Source organism: Antedon mediterranea, chromosome 3, assembly GCF_964355755.1.
Source record: "Antedon mediterranea chromosome 3, ecAntMedi1.1, whole genome shotgun sequence".
NCBI lineage: Eukaryota > Metazoa > Echinodermata > Crinoidea > Comatulida > Antedonidae > Antedon > Antedon mediterranea.
The window spans coordinates 30,268,915-30,288,648 of record NC_092672.1 but is presented as its reverse complement, the minus strand read 5'-3'; the positions used below and the strand labels follow the sequence as shown (position 1 = coordinate 30,288,648).

Sequence of the window (19,734 nt, the reverse complement as noted above, 5' to 3'; positions counted from 1 at the left end):
ATTAATCATAACAAATCCTTACTTAGCATATTCCTTAAATCCTGTATCTCATCATGGTTCTTTGCAGTGCGTGTAATATACTGTTGTCGTTTACGCATTTCTTTACTAAGCTGATCCTTTAGTGTTGATACCTGCTCCTCTAGGCCCTTCACTCGTTGTCGGTGTGCTCGTTCACGGGTTTCTAGGGTGCGCTCTGCTTGAACTTGAGCTCCACGAAGCCTGTCTGTCTCCATCTCCATCTCTTGTCGATGTCTGGTGGTGAGATCTATCAAGCTGAAAGCAAATAAGAGTATGTATGATATAATGTAATTATTATTTTGATATTCCAACGATAACTCTATAGTGCAATTTTTGTTTGTATTTCGTTTTAGCAGTATTTTAACATTGGCCTATAGCATTTGTGCAATTCCCTGTCTACACTATCAAACTTTATCGACAAAAAATTGTGATGTGCCCATATATGGACATGTGATGTCATCACTACTATATTTAAGCATACCACTACCATACTTGGCCACATCACACTTTTTTGATCAAACTAGTTTGATAGTGTAGACAGAGCTTAACTCCGAGTTTGGCAAGAAAAGTTCACTGTTGTAGACCAGTTAACAATTTTCTGCAAACTGGAATAGTTAGGCATTCTTCATGACAAAGTAGTCTGATGAGGTTTAAGTTGTTATCAAGGTAGAAATGTATTAACAAAGTGTTTGTCAGATATGCAATTCTTACCGTGTGGCATGCTGCTGTTCAGTTTCTGCCAGTGAGCTCTGCAGTGTCTGAACCTGACGGTTCAAGTCTGTGTTCTCTTGTTCTAGGCCTGACAGTGTCTTATCCAGCATACCTTTCTCAGAGGATACACGCATTACAGCCTCATCAATGTTGATCTTCTCACGCTCAACCTATGTTGAATAAATATTTACGTAATAACAAAAAATGCTTACTTACAAAACAAGTGTGACTTGCACTTACATGCCCTACAACCCCATTTTTCCAAAAGTGTAATTTTAAAACTAGAGACTAACAGCAGAAATAATATAATATATTATTAAATCAACAAGAATTATTGAAAATGATCTAACCTTGTCTAATGTCTTCTTAAGGGCATTTTTGTCTTTCTCAAGACGACCGGCGTTTCTTTCTATTCCGCGCTTCTCTGATTCCAAATTGGCATACGCCCTCTGGAGTGTAACAATGTGCTCTTGGAAACCTCGTTTTTCATCCTGTAATTTACGGATTGTTTGCATGGCACCTTCTTCAGACTCTTGTCTCTGTTTCAAAAGCTGAAATTAAAAACAATTTTAATTGGTCAGATGTTTTCCATACTTTGAATAGCATACTAAGAGATTAAGAACATCTTCTGAAAAAAATGCAAATAATTCTCGAACCCACAACCTCCTAATTACTACTAGCCTGGTACTCATACCTCAAGACCACCACGCCGGAGAGGGTTAGATTCGGCACAAGGAAGCTGATAATGTTTAGTTATTTAGTTATAACTTTGAAATCAATTAACTCCATTATATTTTCATTAATAAATTCGCTATATATTTTAAATTCTTAAACCCATACCTGCTGTGAATTTCGGACTTGAGCCTCAACCTCCGAGTGTCGCACCTCAAGGTCAGAGTTATCGTTCTGAATTGCCTGAAGTCTCTCCATCAATTGATGGTTTTGTTTCTTTGTGTCTGATACAGTTTGCCTAAAATTGAAAACAATAAAATACTGAAAGTTTGCATGTAAAAATCAATATATTGATATAAAGTTTGTGGTAGAGTGTAAACTAAATATATGTGGTGATTGGCAAACTTTATATCAACCATAAAATACTATTAGATAGAAGCACATTCATTATTTTATCCGTCAAGGTATAACACCTCAAGTAATCTTGATAGTCCCAACCTATAAGATATCAGTGCAAAAATTCCAGAAAGGATTCTTATATGATAGTGATACATTGATAGGAATATTGATCTTACCTTGCAGCATCCAGTCTTTCCTGTAGAACTCGTCTGTCGTGTTCGCTGCTGGTCAATGCCTGTTGTACCTGTTGGATCTTATCTTGAAGTTGGTTTGATGTGGATGTGCTATCATTAAGTGACATTGAAAGAGATTGTACCTACCAAACAAAAGACAGAAATCAAGAATTAATTAAGTTATTAGATCATTAATTATTATGATAATACTAAAATATTACTAGATTCTAACAAAAAATAAAACTTCTGTCACCTAAAATCAAAGTTTTGTCATGTCTTTGGACCATTCAATATTCACAAACAGATACACTTTATTAATCAGTACTTCCATAAATGAATGCCTGGGTAAGAGGAGGGATGTCGGTTGATCAAACCCATTACTGTTTTTATCTCAAGTGTCCAGAAGGCAGGAGGAAAATAGGATATTAAACAAATGTGGAGGTAGATGGTGGAAAAAGAGAAAGCCATTGGGAAAGAAATCTTAAAACGAAGCAAAACTTGTGCCAAAGACCAGGTTCACTTGAGACAAAAACTTGCAGCATTTAAGGGCAAAAGGGCCCGGAGAAGATTGGTAGGTTGGAAAGTATGCATCAAACAGGATGGTTTATTAAAATCTAGCTAATTCTGATTTTGTATGTTATTTTGTGATTTACTAAAATGAGTTTGCCAGACTATAAGATAAAAAGTTGCGTTTAAACCCTAACCTTATCTTTAAGAGAGCTTTCTCCCTCCTCAGTTTTTGCCAATGATGTGGAGAGTCTGTCAACAGTAAGCTGTAGCGATGTTCTCTTGCTCTCAAGATCTTGGATCTGTCTCATCAAGGAATCCATTCGCTCTTTAAGAACCTATCAAAAAATAAAAAGAAATAATATTGATTAAAATCATTGTTAAACAAAGATATTTTGTAAAAAAAGAAATGAAATAAGCCCTCATACATTCGGATAAATAAAGGAATTTAACATATACTGGTCCAAGAATTAACTAAAAAACTCCTGTTAAGTCTGGTATTCGGAATGTTTTTCTAATGAAAGAAAAGTTTGGTTTTGTAGGAGATTCCAGTTTCTGAGATTTTGGAATTGGGAGATTTGACTGTAATTAGATAATTAAGACGGCATTAACCTGGTTCTCTGTGATTTGGTCATTCATTGATAGCTGCATTCTTTGAAGATCTCCTTCCAGAGCTCTGCGCTTCAACTCCAGTTGAGTTCCACGGTTGTCAGACTCCTCCAGCATTTGCCTAAGCTGCTGCTTCTCGCTGTCCAGTCGCTGCTCATTCTGTTTCATTTTGTTAACCTTATCGTTCAGGACTCGTTTGTCACCTTCTGCCGCTTGTAGCGATCGTTCCAGAACGCTGGTCTTTTCTTGAGCCCCACGACGTTCACGCTCCATTCTCTTGATGGTCTCCTCTTGGAGCATGAGTGCAGTTTGAGCGCTACTCAGACGGCCATCCGCTCCTCTCTTTCCTTCCTCGGTTTCACCGAGTGATTTCTGCATATGTTGCATGCGCATTTCAAGACGCCCTCTATCCTGTTCTAGGTTACTTATGTCTTGATTTAAACTCTTAATCTTTCCATAGGCTTCATCCTAAAAATAATATAATTAAATAAAAATAAATATTTTTTCATATTTTTTTTTATATAAGAAATAACAAAATACATTAACAAACTGTTGCTTCCTATTATCACGTGAGACACACAATTATTGAATAAAACAATATAGTTAAACACCTACCCTATCTCTCTCAGTATCTTTAAGCTGCTGAGAGAAATCTCGCAAAGCAATACGGAGAGTCTCAGGGTCGATGTCAGCAACAAGTTGTTCAAGACGATTCGGGGACATACTACGACCGGGGCTACGAGAGCGGTCAGGTGATCCGGTAGTCGGTATCGGGCTACCACGTCCATCTGTGGTTGTAGTGAATGTGTTGTCAAAACCTGGTATAAAGATCGTTAGTATTATTACACCACAACCGTAAGCCATGCATTAATAATGAAGTCAAATTTTAATGAGTGAAAATAAATATTACATGATAAAAATGAATAGGCAGTGATAATTAATGTTCACACCAGCATCAATGACAAGTTGGATTCAATAACACTCAAAATAATATTTAAGAAATAAATCTTTGTTGATAGAAAATTTAAAAAAAATCATCCAGGACATCATCTCAACTCAAATATTTTGGAGTTTGGGGTATACGCAAAATCTATCACAACTCAATCTTTTTGTTTCTTAGTAGAGCATGGTAACCCTAGCTAATAGTGCAAAATAATATAATTCAAAATTCAAAATATTGATTGATTGATTGAATTGATTGAAATTTATATTTATACTGGGTAACCTCTTCAGTCAAAGACCACACTGTGATACAATGGTGTTCATGCTCTTAAACATCAAATTAATAAATACATACAATTTGGAAGTTGGGGTATTTGCAAAAGTTATCACAACTTTGGCATAAAGTATTTTAATCTATTGCTTCAAGTAGAGCATCGTAAAGAATTAGGAACTTAGTATATTCTGAATTATCTGTATATCAATAATCTGTATAGAATATATTGTATAATAAAACCCAATTTTCATGCAATTATATGTGTGATTGTGGCATGCAAATATCATAATTCATAAAGATGAACAAAATGGTTTAAATAGATTTAAAAATATACAACATGTTATACATGCAAAAAGTAAAAAATAGTATTTCTCCATATTTGTCTGAAAGACAACTAAATTCCAATTGTCAAAATATTCATATATTTTACATAATAATATTTTTTAGTAAAGTGGTTTACTAATTATAAATAAATCAAAATAATAATATAGATTTATAATATAATAATTTAAATAATGGACAACATTCACAAAAAGCTGAAAGCAACACATCATTCAACACGCTAATTTTAAAACATTTCACTCAAAATCATGAAACTTGCAAACAAAAATTAAATGATGTAGTTCTGAATGGTGTAACTACTTCTTAATAATTTAGTTTTTGTGTAATAAAATATTTGTGACAATTTTTTAATTCTAACCTTTAACTGGAGACTTGCCGCGTCTCCTAATGGGGCTAGGGCTTCTGGTTCGGTAAGGGCTAGGAGAGCGGCCAGCAGCACCAATCCCAAGTGTCCTCCTTAGAGTGGAGTATAAGCTGCCTAACTTGAATTCTGTTTCTTTCTTGGATCCTGCAAAAAGAAGTAAAATCAAAATGTGAACTCAATAAAGAGGTCAGAGGTCGATAAATAATTAACAAACGAACACATTTTCACATACACATGACCACTCATAAAACTTTCCTTCTTGGCTCATAGAGAATAAATTTAAAAAAAATCAATGTAATGTAAAAGTTCAGAGGTTGTTAACTAATCAACAAACAAACAAACAAATTCACTCATGCATACAAATCTTAAAACTTTTAAACATTTCAAAGTTATTTTGTGTAAGCTTGGGAAGTTACTTCAACAGTTACTTATTTAAAAAGTATAAATAAGACTTTTTTTTATTTAAGAGGAACAATGGCACCAAAATTAAGTTTCTATCAAAATTTGTCAACTTACTAATGATTTTTTAGTAATAATTTCATACGTTTTACTTTACAAATTGGCTAAAAAGTGACAAGCAGTGATGATAAGTGAACACATCATGATTTTACGTTTGATGTCTCTTTACCTTCAATCTGTGCTAACTGTGCTTCTAAGCCGTTGATACGACCCTCCGCCGCACTGAGCTTCAACTTCACTTCACCGAATTCACCACCGAGTCCATCCAAAGCCAATTCACTGTTTCGTAGACGTTCCTGAATTTTGCGTTCTTTCATACTAGCTTCGTCTAAAGCGGCGTGGAACTGCTTTTCTCGTAAGCGGACTTCTTCGTTAAAATCGTTCAGTTTTCTCTTCAGGTTTTGTACCTCTTTACGTGCACCTTCACGACCTGTTTCTGTCTCCATGACCTAAATAGACAACAAATATAAAATTTGTTAAATCAAATATTGGATGCAATAAAATAAAATATATTATACTTCCACAAGAAAGTTTTTACTATTCCAATCTCCCAAGATATTTTACTTTCTTTAGAGACTTGTATGATGAACTGGAAAATCTTGAAAGAATAATTTATCTAGATATTTATTAAAAACAACAGATAATAGCATACCTTTTGCTTGAGGCTAAATATCTCTCGTCTGTGATCTTCAATGACCTCATTATCATGCACAAGTTTTCCTTGTAAATCTTTGTTTTCTTTGGCTTTCTTTGTTCGGTCAGCCTCTAGAGTTTTCACCTAAACAAAATATGTAATTTTATTAGCTTTGTATTGGGCGACATATTACAAACAAATTGAAAGAGTTACATGAAATAAACGATGTATATGCATTGTAGAATTGGTAATATAGTGGAGCTGTAATTTGGTGGTTATCGTGCTTGCCTTCCCATCTCAAGGTCCAGGGTTCAAGACTGACGGAGTGCCAGAGTTGTAACTTACGACTCTTTCTACTCCACTCCCTAAGCCTCAAATGAGACAGTTTAAAAAAAGCATGATAAATTATAAAATAGTTTATCCATCCTCTGTAATGGGCAAGTTACTCACCTGTCTTCTAAGTTCTTGCAACTCGCGCCTCGCTTCTAATCTAGATTTCTCAACTTCTCGTAGACTTGCTCGTAGATTTACTGCTTCGTTCTGTATACTATCCTTATCTTTATCAAGAACTGGTGTAAAACAAAAATATTGAACAATAAAAGATAAAGATAAAAAATCATTATTTTTGTGTACTCTCTCAGAAGGTCAGCATCAATTTTCATGTCACTATTTTATATAACAAAAATTGACAGGAATATGGCACCCTGGCAGCCTGTAAATATGTGTCCACAAGCGTAGTGTACAAAGGCCAAGGGTTTTCAACAACAATTCTGTAATTTATAATTAACCCTCCCACCTTTTGGATCTATCTACTAACATTTGAATGTAGGCCTAGGCTGACTGAATGTATAGGCTAGCTGTAGGCCTAGGCAAGTTGACTGAATGCATAGTCTGGCTGTAGGCCTAGGCTGACTGAATGCATGTTGGCTGTTACTAGGCCTAGGCAAGCTGACTTAATGTATAGGTTGGCTGTTACTAGGCCTAGGCAAGCTGACTGAATGTATAGGTTGGCTATTACTAGGCCTAGGCTGACTGAATGCATAGGCTAGCTGTAGGCATAGACACAATGTATCTTAGACTATTGTAACAATACTTTTTTTTCAGGTGTAAATAAAACTTACTTTCAAGTTTTTGATTTTTCTCATCAACGCTTCTGTTTAGTATTATCCTATCACTTTCAATTTTCTTGATTTTGTTTCTATGCTCTTCATTAGACATTTGTATCGCTTCTTTTGCTAACACCTCATCGTTAAGTTGACGTTTTAAGTCCATTGATTCTTTTCGCAATAACTCCCGGCCTTCATCGGCTGTAAAAAAAAATCAAAATAAATATTTAAACTGATGATAAATGTACGCATTTTCTAATTAAATTTTTATTGTAACTTTGTATATATTACTATGTACTTCAGACAATTGTCCTATTTTCACCCTTATAATGTCACACTTTGTTGGGTTCCAATGGTGTCCCCTTAATAGGAGTAAATGGAGTGTTATCTTAAATTCTCCTTTCTAAATGTATATATCAATGTATGGATTAATAATTGGATAAAATCAAAAAAATGATTAAATCAAAAGAGTATCTGTTGTTAACATACCCTCTCTGATCTTTCGATGGGCTTCTATTAGATCTCGTCTGACCCCATCACGACCTTCCTCAACCATCTTCAGTTGAGTCTTGAGCTCAGATACCTCTCGCAATAGTCCTTCCTTTACCTTTTGTAGATCCTTTATCTGATTGCTTAATTCCTTTGCTTCTTTCTCCCGTTCATTCCTACCAATAAACAAAGCAAATTAATTATTTTATTGACTTGACTAAAATAAAAAATCATAATGTATTTTTTGGACTTTTATTGTCAAATTTGCAAATAGTCACTAGAATTACACTTTTCCTAAAAATGTTATGATTTCAAGTAAATACATACTGTTTCTATTTTACATTAACAAAAGGGGATTTAGGACATAAGCAAAGTTCAAAGGTCACTTTAATTCTTTAAAAAATACTTACATAGCTTCCTCAAATTTAGAGGTCAAATCTTTGAGCTCTTCATGGGCAGCTGTGATGGCATTCTACAAGTTAACAAAGCAAATTGCAAAAAGGTAATAAGAGATTCGCCTAGTATATCACAGCAACACTGTCTAAGCGAACCAATCCACTCACTATAGGAATTTGGAATCTTGTTTTTATTCTTTAAAATACATTTTGAATCCGAAAAGGTAAACATTACAAGTAAAGACATTTGTATTTGGAGACACTATTAAGGGGACACTGTTAAGAAATGAACAATGTATGTTTTAAAACTACAGCCAACATCTATTCTGAGAATTTGTTGGGTTGCAAAGGTGTCCCTTTAATTATTCTTAAAATTTGTCAACATACCTTGTCTTGTTCGGATCTAGCAAATGACTCTCGTTTGAGTCGATCCATTTCCATCGACGCGTTGACAAGCTCTCGCTGAGCATTGCTCAACTTTTCAGCTACTTGGTTCTTATCTTGTTGTGCGATTGAGAGAGCCTAAAAATAATAGTGTTATATTGTTGTTATTTCAAAGTTACTAATTTCAGGAAATCTTTTAAGTAAAATATATTATGAAGCTAGGGGAAAACTTGTTCATGAAATAGTAAACAGCCATTCTCAGATGTATAATCACTCAAATAGATGATAAAAATAACTTAATAACTATATTTTATTTATATTACTCTTTAATCTGTTTATTGCAATGACTATTCATAAACTTCTATATTGGAACATAACAAACTAAAATCATATATTGTAGTGACAATAGCTGCAGTAGAGAAATTATTACAAACACTATACTACAACCAATATTATCATTATTTGTACAGAAAACTAATATGTTGCAAACAAGAAAAAATCAATAACCTGTTGTTTGCTGTTCTCTGCCATTAGAAGACTCTCATCACGGTCTTTCTGTAGGTTGGATATTTCTTCCGTTAGATTCTCTTTCTCAAGCTCAAACTCTGATTGCATCTCCTCCTTCTCCTTGGCCGCTTCCTCAATCAGCTTTCCTTTCTCCTCGTTGAACTCTTTGCTGATTCGATCCTAAATTAATTAGAAACAATTTTATTAATATTATGCACATTCGCTATAAAGAGTGCTGATCTGTTTTGCTTATCAGAAATTGAGGACTATACAAAACATGTACTGCACAAATAATAGGAAGTCTTATTTCATGTTTTTTTTACACATTTGAGTGTGAACCATGCAGTCCAACATCATGTGCTATAGTTCTCTATGACAGATTTGTATGTGTTAGAAATAGACAGCAGACTAGTTTAACAATGTAGGCCTACTACAATTTTGATTTACAATAACATTGTGTCATTTTTACAGCAACTCTGATTCAAGATGCAAAGTTTGATGGCCTAAGAATATATATTTAATGTAGCCGGTAGCTAGATTTGATCAAGACTTTCAACTATGTAGGCCTACTACAATTTTGTAAGATTTACGATGGCATTGTGTCATTACTACAGCAACTCTGAATCAAGATGCAACGTGCAAAGGTTGATGTCCTAAGAATATATATTTAATGTAGCCGGTAGCTAGATTTGCTCAAAACTTGTGATGATAGAATTGTGATATTGATATTCAGCCTACCTTTTCTCTAGCTAGGCCATCGACCTCATCTTCATGAGCTTCTTCCTGCTGCTTGGCCACCATCTGAGCGTCGTTCTCCATCTGAGCAATTGCTTGGTTAAGCATCTCAATATCACGCTCGCTCTTTGCGGTCAGGATCTCAATTTCTTTGTTTACACGAGCAAGGTCAACTGAAATGTAAACAAAGGATTATTTATTAATCATCTAATTAACATAAAATTAATAATATGTCAATAAAGCTGCTCTTAAATATTATTTACTTAAAATAATAGTATTTAATCTGAGATGAAATCAATAAATACATCAAAACCCCTGCTTTGAGGCACCCCCATTTAGGGAACACTTTTCAAAGAGAAAAATGAGACAATAATGAATTAACACAGGCAACCCCTATTTAGAGACATCCCTATAAAGGGACACTTTGTTGGATTCCAAAGGTGTTCCCTTAATAGGTGTTCTACAGCAATATAGATTATATTTATTATTATTTATATAAGTTTGTATTAAGTTCAGCATGTATAAAATCAACTGGTTCACATCAAAGAAAATTAGATTTTAATTTAATATTTCAATGTATAATGGAGGTTCACACTAAAGCAAATAAAATACATTTCATATTTTACAGTATATGAGCTGGTTCACACTAGTGTAAACTAGATGCATTTGCATACTTTCATGTATAAAGACAGGTTCACACTAAAGCAAAATAGTTCATTTGCATATTTCACAGTTAGTATATGGGCTGGTTCACATTAGTGTAAACTAGATGCATCTGTATACTTCTGTGTGTTCACTTTAAAGCTGTAAATAAGGTGCATTACATACGTTGTATAAGTGCTGGTTCACACTAAGATAATACTATTTACCTGTAAGCGCTTCTTTAGAAAGTTGTAGCTCTTGAACGTCTGCTTCAAGTTGTTCTTTACGGTTCTCAAGCTTGACGGCAGTCTGCTGCATCTCGTAGAGGGCAGTCTCTAGGCTCTCTTTGTCGCTACTCAAAGCTGCAATTACCTGAAAGATACGATGAAAGAAACATAATTCTCGATTCTAAAGCATTGTTCTTAAAAAAATTTGGTATTAGACATGTTAGTAAAAAAAAGGATCATATATAATTATCATTTGAATAAAGATCATCATTAAAGAATAATATTTGTGTTATAATAATTGAATATATATACTAAAAATCAGGTGATTAATAACAATAATATCATCCTGGATTTATATAGCGCCTAATGTTGTGAAACTTCTAAGCACTCTGTACATACTAAAAACAGATTTAATAAAAGTATTAGACAATAGATAATTGATGAAAACCATTTTTTTACTATAATAATTTATTTAAAATAGTAAAATTAATAATTACATTTCTGTATTATTTATTACGATATTTTCTTGTACTTTATATCGCGGGAAGGTATAGAAAGGTTTAAGAGATTTTAATATGGACTTTAACCACTAAGACCTGGTGGTTACAATTCTCAAAATAATTAGTCCGAAGTTTAATTTCAAGAAACTGTTCTAAGAAATAATGTTAGTCAACCCAAGTTAATTTATTAACTATATTAAATGTTACATTTTAAATTCCACCACCAATAGCAGATAGCTTCCCTGTAAATGCAAAAGCAAATACTATTTAAATCCACCTCTGCCTTAGAGGAAGCACTCTGGTGTGCATAAAAGCTACTCTCTAGATGTATTTTATCACTCCAAAGCAATCGCTCTCTCTACATGCAAAATGAATAATGTAAGTGTGCAAACAAATATACCATCAGTATTTTTTCTCTCTTCAATGAAGCATTAAATTCTTCTCATTTTAAATTCGCGATTTTATTGATCTGAATAAAGCTCAAAACTTTATGTGACAATATAATGTCATGTGCCCATATATGGACATGATGATGTCATATCACCTACCATATTTGGGCACATCACATTTTTTTTGTCAAACTAGTTTGATAGTGTCCAAAAAGAATCTTCTTCCATTATGCTTAATCTTAGATTAAGCATATTTGGTGGAGAAGTACGTATTACAAATCTGTATTATAGTAATCTTAATAATGTTTGTGTTTTTTCAGCAAAACTGCAAATCAAATAACCAAACACAACGAGGAACTATAATCTGGCATAAAACTTTATTTTACAAAAGTTTGGTTAGTATGGTTCAGCAACACCATTAATACTTTTAAACTTTAAACATAATTGTATTTTTTTAAATAATAATCTGTTAATTCGTCACTCGTCACACGAACCGGCGAATCCGCAAAATGTACATTTCGAGAAAATCGCGATTGTAAAAAAGGCACTTTTTGCACGGTCATTTCTCGCAAGAAAAAAAGCGAATGTCCATTATTTTTGTGTTAATTATGTAAAAATATATCAAATGAATAATTTTAAAGTGTCCATAAAAAAATATACTCATTAATTAAAGAGTAATCACTTAATTAATACATTCGTCAATTCGTGTGAAGATTATTTACCGCGTATCGCGTAACTAAGCGATATTCGACGCATATTCGTCACTTCGTGTGAACAAGAATCTTACGCAATGACTATGAAATATGCGGTATTCGCCGTGATTGCGTGGTAATGAATAGGCAGTTCCACGTAAACATCTTAGACAGGGCCCTAACGATAATAATATAAAGTAAACAAATTATTCTGTTAAAAATGCAAAAGAACAATCACCAATCAGTTGCAAAATATAATTTATAGTAGCCTAACTGATGCACAAACATCATTTTAGCTATTGTAAATAATGGAAAACCGGAAACATGGTTCATTTAATTATTAATTTATACATTATTTGATCTCTACATAAGGCAAGGCAATGTTAGATAGTTCGAATAAACGTTTTTAATTCAATATTCCCTTAGTAGGCCCTACGGGAAGAGTTAAAAAATAATTTAAACAGTCCATTGTACAATACGACGACATATTAGGCCTACAATCATTTAGCCATTCATGGCCAATATAGTATTTATTAAATAACATTAAATGTGTTATCTGCCTTTTCTAATATCCGTATTAAAAGTCTAATTTAAATTATTTACTAATTTAATGTGATACAGTAGCAATGCGGTCTTATTGTAGGGCATATCACAGGATAATGTGCAGACTACCCTATATAGTATATGATAGTATTTAGTATACCTGTAGCCATGCCCCAAAGATATTTGGTGACTCACTGATTATAATAATTATACTGTAACAATCTAATTTAAAAAGAAAAAACAAAAAATATAAATACTCTAACATCAAAATGTATGAATTGTTTAATAAAAATGTGTACACAGAAATTAAAGTTATTATCCTTAGTAGCATTACCAATTAAAAATAGAGGTGAAATTTGATGTTTCTTTTTAATAATCAGGTTATTTATTCTCAAAAAAATTGAATATTTCAAAATACTTAAGACTATAACATTGATTTAGGCCTAATCGTTACCGTACCGTTTCGTGTATGTGTTGTCAGTGCCATAATTGAATGTAATGTTTTGCTAGTGCTCGAGTGAACGTACGAAAGAACAAACATCGAAACGTTGCATTACATTTCCTGAAATGTATTTATATAATTAGCTTACTAAATAATTTATCAATAACCACAAAAATCAGTTTTTACTGGGTAAAATACTGTTCAAAATTCTTTAATCTATGCTCAATCTAACTTCGCGGGACTGAAAATTGGCCATCAAAATGGAATGTTCCAGATATGCAATAAACCAATCAGATCACATGCAATTAGTGACGAATTGCATATTCGCCGTTTATTGAGGCGCGTAAACAGTGTGCGTGATGCGCGTTTTACTCACACGAAGTGACGAATCGATATTCGACGCTTCGTGTATATATTCGCAAAATTATAATTTAAATAATTAATTATTTAAATAAGATAAGCAGTTGATATTTGCATCAATTGTTCTTTAGAATAAATACTTTCGAAATATACAAAAAAAAATTTCGCGCCAAAATGACGATTCGCCGGTTCGTGTGACGAGTGACGAATTATAACAAAATCAATATCACTATTCTAAAGGCTGAACCAACTTACCTCAGATTGAGCACGGTTCTCGCGTTCTGAAGCTGTCAGCTGGACTATGAGACTAGCTTTCTCCTTTGTGAGATCTTCTTTCTCTCGAGCAACTCTCACAACAGTGCTTCCTTGTCTCTCCAGTTCACGGCGGGATTGCAGCAACTCCTCTGCAAGACTCTTCTTTTGGCGACCCAGCTAATTAGTAACAAAAATGTAGAGTACAGTTTCAGTTTAGGCTGGTAAATATTATTTGTACAAATGAAATAAACAAAACCCCTATGTATGATCATTTCAAGTGGCTGAAAAGATAAGTCTGATCAAAAACAAACAAATACTACTAACGTGTGTCAACAAGACTTACCACAGCCAAGCTATCTTGCAGATCAGTCTTTTGTTTCATCATCATTGTAAACTCTTCTTCCAGACGCTCTTTACTCTGTTCCGCAAGGTTTAGGCTCTGATCCAGACCCATCTTCTCTGTCTCGGTATCCATCTTTTCGTTCTCAACTCTGACAAGCTCTTCTCGGATGCTGGACTTCTCTTGCTCAAGTTCACCTTTCTCAGACAATAAAGAAGCCTTTTCACTTTCCATCTGTTATAAATAAATGTACAGGTATCATTTTTAGTTTTTTGTTTGTTTTATGGAATTTTCCAGTTACCAAGTAAAAAAAAAAATAGTATATTTTATTTATTTTTGTATTTATTCCTTTCAGTGAAAAAAAAAAGGAAGCACTGAGAGACAAAAGCTGTCACAGACAACTATCACCAAATGGTGTGTTTCTCTATAAGGGTAGAACCCTTCTTTGGAGCACCGCTTGTCAGAAGAGACCTCTATTGAATGGGCTCTTGGTCATGAAACGAACAAGAAAAAATATATGGCCTATTCAGAAGACACCTCTATAAAGCTCTGTCTACACTATCAAACTAGTTTGACAAAAATGTGTGATGTACCCAAATATGGTAGTGATATGACATCATCATGTCCATATATGTACAAAGTTTGATAGTGTAGACAGAGCATTAAGGGGATACTTTGTTAGGAGTTCTAACTATATTTAAAATATTAAATTTTAAAAAAACAAATAACTACCATCATGATAATCTTGTTGAGCTCAATCTTATCTTGGCCTAGGCCTTCATTCAGTGCTTGCATCTTAATCAATGCATCCTTCAGCCTAGACTCCTCAGTCTTAAGCCTGTTCATATTCAGCTGTAACTCAGCCCGGTGGCTTTCGACCTGTGAAAGTGCTTCATCTGCAACGTTAAAGAAATGCACAGTAAGTGATCATGAACAAAGGATTAGACTTCTAATAATTAACCAAGTTGAATTTACAAATTGGTTTTAATATGTCAATAACCTTTAATAACTGGCTAATTGTGACATAATAAAATACCTTTTTTACTTAAGAATTATGACATGCATGTACAAAGGTCAAATGTTGTTAAATATTGACATGGCAAACATGAGGCAGTTTCTATACTCTATTGATTACAACAATATTTACTAATAACAATAAGTGGCCAGGGGGAAAATGCGGTATAAAGACCTAGGCTGGAGCCTTAGGCCTAAGTCAACATTGAGACTGCTAACCTAAATTTTCAGTTTCAAGAGAGAAAATGTTATTACTGTATCTTAGACCACAGTGTTGATGTTATTTAGTGTAAAATAACTGTCAGATGTCTATTGAAATATATAGCACTGGTTTTCTAATAGTAATAATCTAATATTATTAGTAAATAGTGTTACTTACTGATCTCAGCTTTTTCTTGTTCTAAGACTTCTTTCTCGAGAATGGCTTTATTGAATGCTTCTTTGAGAGCAACAATCTCTTCTTTCAAGGAGGAGTTCTTGCTTTCAACTTGATCGATTAACTTGTGACTGTCGCATAGAAAGAATTTTTTAAATAAATAGTATAAGAATTAATTGGGAATTGGGAGAAAACAAAGACTAGATTCCACATACCTTCTTTCAATTTCCTTCTTCTGTCTTTCCATATCCTTGTCCCGATCTTCATTCTCATCCTCCAGATTGTCTCTTTGGCGCTGCAGTTCTGAGTTGGCAGCTTGTAGCCGTTCACACTCCAAGTTCAAGGCTTCAATTTGATCATTGAGTGACGCTCTCAGGTTCTCAAGAGCTGATTTTTCACTGAAAATAAAAAGGTAAATATATTGATCTATTGTCTAAATTCTATCTATCAGATCATGCTGTCACACTCACAGAAAAATATAAATTATGATTATTCTGCTAAAATTCTTATTCCATGTTACAACAAATAGTTTGACAGGAGTCTGGCCAATAGTGACATTGCTTGCATGACTCTTTCAGATAGTAAACAATACCTGGCATAATTATGATTATTACACAGCTTTTTGAAAAACACTTTTTAGCCTTATATTACATGGACAATTTTATTTAACTAATTTAGTCATATTTACCTTCCTGTAGCTTCAAGAGAGTTTCTCAATCTATCACGATCTCTTCGGATGTCCTCAGCCTGCCGTTTAGCAGACTCAAGTTCCTCATTTAATGCCATGTTCTGTCGCTCTTGCTGACGTTGGTCATTCTCCGACTTTTCAAGATGTTTCTTGAGTGCTTCTCCTTGATCTTTGGATGAGATCAATTTCGCTCTTAATTCCTGCACTTGTAGCTGGCGTTTTTGCAGGGCAGCCTGCACGGCAGAGAATGTTGACTCGGCAAACTGTGGCGAGCCTGGACGTCCTGGAGAAGGAGCGTTCCTAGAAGGTGAACGCGAGTGTCTTGATGGTGACAATGATCTACCACTCCGCAGAAGTCGTGATGGAGACGGTGACCTCATCGGGGTGGACCAGGCGTATGGAGTCGGGAAAGTTATCTCACCATCCTCTTTAGCATTCTCTACCGTGGTCGTATCTTCCGCATCTTGAATGACAGCTTGCGCAATGTCACGGAGGGCGGTATGTAAAGCTTCGCACTCCTCTCGTAGCCCTTGCATGTTCTCACCATCGGGGAAATCTTTGCTGGATTCGGTCTTTCCAGAATCATCATTGCCTTTGTTCATTGTGTGTACTAAGTTATCTTTCTCAGCTATCTGGATCTTATATTTCTCATTCATCACAGTCAACTCGTTAATTCTAATTAAATAAATATATATATAAAATCAAAGAATTAATTATGTTGGCCAAGCTGACCAATCAAACATTTGAGGAATCAATCGTTTATTTTAAACATTTTTTTGGTAATTGAGCTCTATAAAAATAAACAGATTAATAATTATAATTGGAAGGTAATATTTTACATAGTAGTAAATTATTTGGAAAATGAGGGACATTAAAGAAATGTGTGTGAATTGAATTGGGAGCGAAAGGATCTGCTGCAGTAACTACATACAATTTTGTTTACTGCAGTAACACATGACTTTAAATTTGTTTTAATGTAATAGTTAATTCAGTCAATGCAATATGTATGTATCATTAGTGTATTATTATCAGTGTGTATTGTTATCAGTGTGTATCGTTATCAGTGTGTATCGTTATCAGTGTGTATCGTTATCAGTGTGTATCGTTATCAGTGTGTATCATTATCAGTGTGTATCATTATCAGTGTGTATCATTATCAGTGTGTATCATTATCAGTGTGTATCATTATCAGTGTGTATCATTATCTGTGTGTATCATTATCAGTGTGTATCCTTATCCAAAGAAAAACTTGCTAAATAATGTATTTACTGCAGAAACTGCAGTAGAAAATTATTGACATGGTTCCTTATAACACACTGTCATTTTGATAGTAAACATAAACCAACCTTGAGTTCAGATCAGCTCGCTCAGCCTCAAACTTAGCTTGCAAGTCCATGTTGTCTTTAACCTTTTCTCGCAATTGAGTCTCCAACGCCAGTCGGTCAGAGCGTTCTTTCTCAGCGTTTGCACCACTGGTCAGTTCAGACGACCGGATGTTTGACCCAAGGTTGAGACAAGCAGTTTGCATGTTACGTGAAGTACGATTTAAGTCGGATCTCATGTGAGAAATATCCCTACAAATTGTAAAAATATAATTTTATGGAAGATTAATGTGAATACTACCATAATCAGTCAAAAAATGTAAAACAACAATTTTAATTTCTGAAAAAAAAAGGAAATAATGTAGCTCTGGAAATATAGGTCTAAAATAAGGAAAGGGAAAATAATTTATCTATTTCATGATGAAATGTATTACGATGCATTCATTAAAGATGTATTGTCATACAAAAATGTTTTTCAAATGTGTGACAAATGACATATTCAACAAAAACTTTTTAAATATTTTTTCAGGGACACAACATATCTTTAGTTTACAAATCTGTTCTAAATTGAATTGAAATAAGCTCACAGTTTATTGGTGGTTTATTAAATACTGTATTCAATTATTCAACAAACTCCTGTCACGCTAGCGGCATGTCAAATAAATGCGAGTGAATGCAAACAATCCAATAAGTAGATACTATTATTATTAAATTGTTTACTGTAAAACTCAAAACTGTCAATTGATACATAATTATTGTTATTAAGTGACACCCCCACAATTTTATTATTCAAAAATTAGCAAACAAAACTCCACATAAATAATTTAATTCAACAAGCTCAGACAATCAAAGCAAATTTAAATTGAAACAGCCAGACATCTTTTTTTATGTGACACTAATAAAACTCATCATTTGGCTAATGCGAAATAAACAAAAAATGAATTATTCGAGGATCTGGTACTTACCGTTCGGTTGCCGATTTCATCTCACTGAATGAACGTCTGAATCCAACGACTGAACGCCACAGTGATAGGAGTCGTGCATGTTCGTTGTTGAAATACTCATTAAACGACTGCAAGAATAGGATTGAGTATGTCGTAAATACATGCGATTTATAAATTCATTAAAAAACAACAATATGATATCGCGTACAATTATTAAATGCTGTAGGAAACTACTTGAGATTGCCATCAATATTATTAGTTCAATTGAAAAGATATAAACTTGATGATGCAGCAGTTTCATAATTACTGTAGCAAACTAACAGACAAAAGATTTATTGTCCTCAAAATTCAATTAAAAAAAATAATAAAAAATTAATCTAAAAATTATGTGAATAACAACATTACATAAGAGTATTACAAAATGTTGTGATTTTATTTTAAAGTATTGTTCAATATGTAAAAAAAAAATATGGTTTTTACATAATTCAAAGAGTAGGTTTGCAGATATATTTTTTTTTATTCTTTTTGTTTTAACTTTTATATTATTGTTATACAGTATATATTATTTCATATTATTGATAATAACAGTCAACATGTATGTTTATGTTAAGGAAATTTTTAAAAAATACACAAATTTCTATGATCATTTACAGTATGATAAATTTATGATTGAGGCAAGTTAATTTCATTCATTTTTTTAATTATTTTTCATGCACACGATTAATTTGAATTTTCCTTTGTTTGCATCATGTTTTACCGTTAATTGCCCGACAGCATAGAATTTTATACTTATTATAATTTTAATCAATATTTTGATGAAAGTACACTTCCATAAATGTTAAGATAAAATATGTAGGAACTATGTTTAAGTACTGTCAATATAAAGCCATAATTATTATGTAAATAATTGTGCACTTTAACAATAACTGTATAAAAAGTCAATAATCAAATGCTATTCAGGAAGAAACCGGCAAATAAAGTAAAATGCCCATAACGCAACAATGTATTGATCGCTCTGGGCTACAGTACATCGTTATTTTTAATAATGGCAACAATAATTTGTTTCTAATATCGTTTCCAGGGACTCAAGTTACACTGTTATGGAATAATTAGTTGATGGTATCTAGAACATGTTGGAATAAAAAGTTGCAATAAAATGTAATACGGAATGTAACAAAACACTAAAGTACAGTTACTATTTTACAGAAATAACTGTTATTATTAGCAGAATTACTTGAGGACATAACCTGAGATTTTTCAAGCTTATTTTCCGTAAAGGA

General features: G+C 33.3%; 1 protein-coding gene across 4 annotated transcripts in view; it reads right to left on the bottom strand.

Moving 5' to 3' along the window:
* The window catches only part of LOC140045184 (uncharacterized), a 39,829-nt gene that overhangs the window by 4,119 nt on the left and 15,976 nt on the right, over positions 1-19,734 (bottom strand). For all 4 annotated transcript variants that reach the window (XM_072089984.1, XM_072089987.1, XM_072089986.1 and 1 more), the window contains 27 exons: positions 18,476-18,582; positions 17,535-17,762; positions 16,189-16,863; positions 15,716-15,898; positions 15,504-15,631; positions 14,843-15,006; positions 14,114-14,344; positions 13,771-13,947; positions 10,590-10,734; positions 9,724-9,893; positions 8,986-9,165; positions 8,482-8,616; positions 8,110-8,171; positions 7,700-7,875; positions 7,226-7,411; positions 6,555-6,673; positions 6,123-6,248; positions 5,640-5,919; positions 5,006-5,155; positions 3,705-3,907; positions 3,093-3,557; positions 2,678-2,818; positions 1,977-2,116; positions 1,570-1,699; positions 1,080-1,280; positions 730-899; positions 23-273 (listed from right to left, as the gene is read on the bottom strand). In XM_072089984.1, the coding sequence (XP_071946085.1) occupies positions 23-273; positions 730-899; positions 1,080-1,280; positions 1,570-1,699; positions 1,977-2,116; positions 2,678-2,818; positions 3,093-3,557; positions 3,705-3,907; positions 5,006-5,155; positions 5,640-5,919; positions 6,123-6,248; positions 6,555-6,673; positions 7,226-7,411; positions 7,700-7,875; positions 8,110-8,171; positions 8,482-8,616; positions 8,986-9,165; positions 9,724-9,893; positions 10,590-10,734; positions 13,771-13,947; positions 14,114-14,344; positions 14,843-15,006; positions 15,504-15,631; positions 15,716-15,898; positions 16,189-16,863; positions 17,535-17,762; positions 18,476-18,582 (5,323 nt within the window). The remainder of the gene's footprint in view (positions 1-22; positions 274-729; positions 900-1,079; positions 1,281-1,569; positions 1,700-1,976; positions 2,117-2,677; positions 2,819-3,092; positions 3,558-3,704; positions 3,908-5,005; positions 5,156-5,639; positions 5,920-6,122; positions 6,249-6,554; positions 6,674-7,225; positions 7,412-7,699; positions 7,876-8,109; positions 8,172-8,481; positions 8,617-8,985; positions 9,166-9,723; positions 9,894-10,589; positions 10,735-13,770; positions 13,948-14,113; positions 14,345-14,842; positions 15,007-15,503; positions 15,632-15,715; positions 15,899-16,188; positions 16,864-17,534; positions 17,763-18,475; positions 18,583-19,734) is intronic.